Source organism: Daktulosphaira vitifoliae, unplaced genomic scaffold (assembly GCF_025091365.1).
Source record: "Daktulosphaira vitifoliae isolate Bord-2020 unplaced genomic scaffold, ASM2509136v1 Scaffold_5, whole genome shotgun sequence".
Lineage (NCBI taxonomy): Eukaryota > Metazoa > Arthropoda > Insecta > Hemiptera > Phylloxeridae > Daktulosphaira > Daktulosphaira vitifoliae.
The window spans coordinates 26,182,950-26,190,422 of NW_026099576.1; the positions used below are offsets into that span (position 1 = coordinate 26,182,950).

General features: G+C 24.4%; 1 protein-coding gene across 1 annotated transcript; it reads left to right on the forward strand.

Annotated features, from left to right (window-relative positions):
• The first annotated feature begins 581 nt into the window (after positions 1–581).
• On the forward strand, positions 582–7,302 carry LOC126906895 (troponin C). Its single transcript, XM_050687817.1, has 5 exons — positions 582–714; positions 1,109–1,136; positions 5,462–5,605; positions 5,676–5,927; positions 7,105–7,302. The coding sequence occupies exons 1-5, from the start codon at positions 712–714 to the stop codon at positions 7,131–7,133; spliced, it is 456 nt and encodes a 151-aa protein (XP_050543774.1). The 5' UTR covers positions 582–711; the 3' UTR covers positions 7,134–7,302.
• Positions 7,303–7,473: the final 171 nt, after the last annotated feature.

The window sequence follows — 7,473 nt, forward strand, 5'->3', positions numbered from 1 at the left end:
ATAATTTTGATGAAAATTAATATCGTGAATTTATTATTTATTTAAGTTAAAATTAATTATTGAAAACTAATTTTGATTATAATAAAGTCACTAACTAGCTTAACCTTGAAACATTATTCCACAAATACTTATGCTTTCCTTGTTAAATTCATTTTCAACAACAGATAATTTTTACTATTCAATATTTGCAGAATTTTTTTAGTCCGAATTATTACTACTATACCAAAACAGGATATAAGTGATTATTTTAAATATTCAGTATATTAAATTTCATAAATAATAATTTTATCAAGGTGTTAAATTCTAAATGTTGAAAGTAACTGTTTCGCCTTTCGTTTATTGGTAAATAATTATGTCTATTAAATCTTGAAAAGTATCAAATTAGCTTTGTCATTGGATACCAAACACACGTTAACCATTTCAACGTCCTCTTATATTCGTGATAAAATATTTCATACATTAAATGTAAAAGTGTGTGTTTGTGAGTTGATGCTCGTATCCAAAAGTTCTAAATTTATCGGTTTTATTTTCACATCGTCCCTTTCTTCAACTAGAGCTGAGTGCCGAACCTAAAGCATAGAAAATTGAAAAACAGTGGGGGAAAAAGTCTCGGTTTCAGTCTAGAAGTCATACTTCTCCAGTTCACTACCGGCGAACACACAGCGCATTTTCTTTTTATCTTTATATTATTTAACTAAAAAATCACACAAAATGGTAAGTAAAATATAATGTTATCTGAGCAATCTTGTTTTAAATTTCTGTTTCATATGAACTATATACTGAAATATTTAAATTACACGGAGAAAAAATACTTTTACATTTTTACTGACAATAAATATTCATTAGATAACTTCAAATGATCGCCAAATAATAAAAATTGTTTAACAAACATGTATCTAGTGTCACTTGTCAACAATTATATAAATTTAACAGTCAAACACAAATTGGCACGTTTGATAATTTTCTTTTTGTCATCCATGTGAAATTCGACTCAATATTAAAATTATCACTTTTGTTTTTACATGTCATCAATTTAGCTGCCAAATAAATTACTAATTATTCGCTTCGCATAACATTGAATTAATGAAATTTAATTAACATTTTTCAGGATGATTTACCACCAGAACAAATTGCAGGTAAATGTTTAGTGACATTGATGGCTACTTTTTATTTTTGATTTAACTAAAATAACATTAAACATTTTTCGAAATTATTTTAATATTATATACATGTGTTACAATATTATCTACACAAGATATCAATCTTGTTTTAATACATTACAATTGAATAATATAGCTACGAAAATCATTTTCAATACGTTTGATGCTTTATTTGCCATAGTCAAAGTAAACTAAGAAATAGATATTTCTTAATTTTTTTTATTTCTAAGTTACTTTGTAATTTTTTGAAAATACAGTTTTTTTTATATTAAATTAATAAAAATATTATACGAACAATATACATAATACCAATTATTATAACCAATGACTTAATGTATGATTTAGACCAGCAACTTTTTTATAGAAATTTTAGTCTTATTTAATTACATTTTCAATATAAGAATTTAATATTTTGTCAAAATCTTTCAATAATAATTTTTTAAATCTAATTTCAAATAATAATTATTTATAATTTTATAGTGAAAAGTATACTTTTAAAGTTAAATTAATTTCCAAAGCTTAAAAATTCTAAATATATTTAACAGGAAAACTCTATCTCTTAGATCAAATATCGTCGGGTTAAAAAAATTAGTTGGTCTATTTTTAACTATTTTCCGCTTATAAACATATGCAAAAACCACTTGCCATCTCTCTTATGTACATCATAAACTTTAAATCTCGTGTATACATTTAACTTATTATAATAATAATAAACATCTTGGCACAAACCATACTCAGTCATTGGCATACCCATATAGTAGCATTCTGGATATATGTTATGGACACAATCTAATTTTAGCTCCACCCTCATTATGAACCATCTCATTTATAATTATTTCTCACGCATTACTAAGAAACTAGCACGAAGTTCTAAGCCACATCATCCATTAGAAATACACTTGATTATTATAATTGGCATTAAAATAATAATTATTTTAAATAGAATAACACAATTATTGTGTAAAATAAAAAAATTTTTCAACATTTTTACTATTAAATTTATAAAAAAAATTATTGAAGAGTAGTATAATAATATTTAATTTGTATTTTACAATATTAACATTTATATTATCACCAGATTGGGATGCCAGTTACCGCATAACCAATTTACGACTATGGTTTAACAGCTTACAAAAAACATCTTGTTTTTTTACCGTATTATTAATTTGCTTAATAATATTTGTGTTTGTGTTTTTTCATTAAATTAATACCATGTAAAGTAATAATAATGCATATATTCTGGAGTTATCCTTTATGATTTAAGTTCCTCGTTGAGTCAATATTATAATGTTTACAAAAATGTGTTTGTAATTATGCTTTTTATAACTGTAGTTTTTCATAATAATTTTGTAATTTTTATAATTATTATAATTATTATTTTAATAAAACGCTAAATACATTATTAAATCAAGTAAATTTAAAAGTTAGATAACTTTTTTCACTATACAATTAAACCATATTATATTTTTATCATTTATTTTGTAAGACTATAATAATATATAATATAATAAATATCTTAATTCCTATTAACTTCTCATAAAAGTTTTAACATTCGCTTAGATAATAAAAAAATCGTTCCTTTAATTAAAGACAAATAAATCAACTTTTACCACATTTTATTCCCTATCAATATTCATTATCAATACATTCTTATATTCTCAAAAATAATAATTACCTAATAAATTAGAAAAACATTTTTCTATTTTATTTTAACTCGAAATTTCATCACGAATTCGAGAATTCTTACAAATATATTATAAAATTATAAATAAATTATTTGTATGTAAATATAATTTTAACTGCCAATTGTAACTATTTATGTCAAACTAAGTAGATAAATAATTGTGTTTTTTTTTTAGCGATCAATGTAGTGATATGTTTATAATATAGTATTGAATAACATTTCCATTAGCTTTTATGAATAATTGAGTAGATATAGAATTTTTTAGCTAACTTTTACTGTATAAATTTACTGATAAAGTAGATATTTTAGAAATATTAATGTTAAATTAACTTACTATTGATCGAAAACTCGTAAATATTACTACTATACTTGTTACTAAGGCTCAGGGACTTCCGGAAGAAGGTACTCGAGATCACGATTGCAATTTATAAAATTTCTCGAAGTTCAAAATAATAAATTTTGGCGTATAACTTATTTTTAGTCAATATTCCAAATGTCTCTATATAAATTACTTTCAACAATATTAATTGAATATTGAACTAAAATATTACTTTCCTGAAATATAAAAGGAAAGTGGTAGTGTTAATTGAAATACATGGATTATTCCTATAAAAATAATTTTTGTATCTATAGATAGACCCTCATTAAAATAATTGATTATAAACACTTAAATTTGAGGCCTAGATTTCTTTTGGCCAAAAATGCTGTACTTTTCAATAAATATTAAAAATGATAGTTAATTATTAAAAAAAATCCTTGATATTTGTATGAGCTTCTTTTTTTATAAGTTTTAGTCAATCTGTATATCTCTGGACATCCCTGCTGTGGCCTATCATTACAATTAGTGTAAAAATAACTTTTTATGTATAGTGGTTAATATATGTAATTATAATTTATGGTTTATGTAGATTTTTTAACAATTATAATATTGTACTATATGACTTAGAATTTTTTGAAAATATAAGTTACATAAGCTAAAAAATAATACGTTTATGAGTTTTACTAATATCATCCCTGATACAAACTTTAATATTAGGAAATTATGAGTCTATTGTAACTGTTTATTCAGCAATTGTATGAAATAGTTATTAATTTTTAAATAGTTATTAAATTTCTATTTAATAATTTTTTTTTCGGATTTTTTATGTGGATACAATTAAGGTAATAGAGAAAGTTTTCAAATTAACTATTTTTAATTTCATTTATTAACAATATTGCGATTTTTAAAAAATTACGAGTACAGTTTTCAATGCATCTCATATTTTCTAAACTCTTTAAGTTTATGATTAAAAATTGAATTATTAAAAATAAACCAATCTTGGCTCTATATAACAAAAATTTTGCAGGTTCATTCAGTGTGATGACGAATCAATGTTTTCGCTATAATAATTATTAAAAATTAAATAAACCTTTATAAAAATAGATAATGTTTTAAAGAATAAAATTACTATCATTTGATAGTGTTATTTTAGGTTTCTTTATTTAGCTTACTTAGAATAGCCTAAGTGAACTTTTCGAAATTAATTTAATTACAAACCTGAGCATAAAAAAGAAACTTTAGAAAGGAGTTTCTAAAGCCCACTAAAACTTATTATAGTCTACCAATTTTTTTTTTTTTTAGAAAATTTTATATATTTTTATATAAAAAAATTTTATGGTGGGGAAAAATCAATTTAGCCACTTCATTTGTTTCATAATTTTATGTCTATGAACCTCTGATTTAGAGTTAGAAATATAAATGTTATGAATTTGTAATAGATTTAGAATACCCGAGTGTCTATTGTTTGACGAAGAAAGATAGTTAAACCGTTTAAATATGGAGGTTGGCATAACTTCAAAATTGTATTGATGACATTGTAGTGTTAAATTAATTATCGACAGTAAATCTGACAAATGCATTTTTACAGTTTTATAGTAGATTTTAATCGATAATTTCGATTTGTTGGCACGTAAAATGTAATTCCAGGAAAACTATGCATACTATACAACAACATATATTATTTATACTTTATAAAGTTATAAGTTGTTGATACTTTTATTGTATACTTATACTTTATTGTTTAAAAAAAAATTCAAATCATATAAAAGTTAAGGACAGTGTTGAATTCAAACATTTTTTCTAGGAAAACTCCGTTGGCGTAATTATTAATGGAATATGGTAGTCCATTCCCCCTCAAAAATATTATACGGCGACAATACAATATTTTTTTGTCTAGAGAGGGAAGTGAACATTTTTCTTATGTATATCCTTCCAAGACGAAACTATAATTACGGCAACGTGGGAGTTTAAACATTAGTTTAACCAGAATAAATTTTTTTTGCCATATTTTCAAAAAATTACTACAAAAAAAAGTTACTGAATAAAACAAAAAATAGTTTTCAACTAAATATTAATTAAAACATCGCAACAAATTTAAAAAATAAATATATTATCATTTTTCTCTTGAAATCACTAGGGGAGTTATCAAATTGCCAGGGGCTCCAGCCCCCCTGGAGTATGCCTAGGTTTAACACTGGTTAGAGCTAATGTATATCAAACTATTTTTAGAATTCAAAGATATTATTTTTATATCGATCTATTTTAAAACTAATTTTCACTTTTATTGGTTATACATAGTTCTTAAAAAAGCATTTGATGCGTTCGACCGTGAAAGATCCGGTAGTATACCAACAGATATGGTTGCCGATATCCTGAGACTTATGGGTCAGCCATTCAACAAGAAAATCCTCGATGAACTTATTGAGGAAGTTGACGCAGACAGTACGTATATATTATTATTTGGAATAACTCGACCATTAATTAAGTGATAATTAATATTAATTATTTTTAGAATCTGGACGTTTGGAATTTGAAGAATTCATTACATTAGCCGCCAAATTCATTGTTGAAGAAGACGACGAAGCCATGCAAAAAGAACTTCGAGAAGCATTCAGGCTGTACGATAAAGAAGGTAATGGTTATATCCCTACATCTTGTCTGAAAGAAATTCTTAGAGAACTTGACGATCAACTAACCAATGAAGAATTGGACATGATGATTGACGAAATCGATTCTGACGGTTCAGGAACTGTAGATTTTGATGGTTAGTATGATTCATACTGTTTTCCAACGTGAGATTTATAGTAATAACTCCAGTCACAACCTATTATGAAATCTGTGGAGTGTACAAAATATTATGAGTTTAGAATTGATAATGGTAACATTATTCCCGAAATACATATCCGCAATTTTCTAATAATATTTTGTTGCTTTTTAAGTTAAATAAATATTTTTAATATAATTTTAATTTTAAATAACATTAGCCACAAGTGATCAATTTTTATTGTATCAAAGGTCGATCATTAAGTCCTAGTAATTAAAAATATTGACCGTACAACAAAACATTTTACAAAACACAAACTCAGGTACTAATTAATTTTAAATGAACCTTGAGATTCTTTTTAATGATAAACCATTAAATTTAAAATTTAGTTTTCGTTAAACAATTTAATTGAAAATTCTGCTTATAAAATCAGAAGCATAATTAAGAGAGGCAGGGGCACGGGTATAGACCCCCAAAACAAAATTATTTACATGGTGAAGACTCAGAACAAAGCTCTAATTACGAGACTGTTTAGTATAGTTAATAAGAGAGGATCTAAAAAACTTTTAGTAAACTCTATGAATAATTGAAATATAAACTCCAATTAGTATTCATAACTAAATATAAATGTCAAATATAAAGATAATAAAACTTTAATGTAATTTTTATTTTATTTAATAATATAATACTTAATAACTATTTATTTGACAAAATTAGTGAAATTGTTATCACATAAAAACTCTTATACAAGGGTGAACTACGGACATTAAACATCGTGAAATATTTTGATCATTAATAGACTTTGTTTTAGGCAATCATTAAAATTGTCTGGTGTGGTGCATATAGTTAGTTACTATAGTTCAAAACTGAAGCCGGAGAGTTACATCATAATATCACCTTGAAACATAGATAAAGAAGAAATGTTTGGAGAGGAGAGAGGCCATTTCACTATTTTGAAAAAAAAACCCTTTTTAATAAATAATGTTAATTTTGTGGAACTAATGCTTTTATGACCCTCCCTCTTTATCTGACCTGCTTTAAGAAAAATTACTACTTTAAATATGTATTGTATATAATGTAAGATATATATATATACATAATGTTTTATAATTAATATATTAGCTCAACAATTAATAAAACTAAAATATTATAATTATATTAATTTTTTTTTCTTTAGAATTTATGGAAATGATGACTGGAGAATAAATAAACCACAAACCGCCCGGAGTCATTCCAGAAATGGATTTGTCTGTCATACCGTTGAAAACATGTTATTTATACTGTATAAACCTTCACACTTTTTTTGTATAAATTAAACAGCATTATAGACAATTTAACACAACAATTATTTTTGAAAATAAACATAAGGAATACATTTTGTTTTGTTTTACTAATTATACAGAATGTGGACAATGGATTAGTTGAGCTACTGACTGCACAAAATCAGATACGCATCGCTTGTTGTAATTAATTGAATAAAACATTTATTTATTACTATTACTATTACTATAAATAAAAATGACTAATTTTTGTTGAAAAATATTTC

What these genes read in the sequence shown, in the direction of transcription:
- LOC126906895 (XM_050687817.1), top strand. An exon ending in TGAGGAAGTTGACGCAGACA is followed by an intron (nt 5,606 to 5,675) that starts GTACGTATATAT and finishes AATTATTTTTAG; the next exon opens with AATCTGGACGTTTGGAATTT. An exon ending in AGGAACTGTAGATTTTGATG is followed by an intron (nt 5,928 to 7,104) that starts GTTAGTATGATT and finishes TTTTTTCTTTAG; the next exon opens with AATTTATGGAAATGATGACT.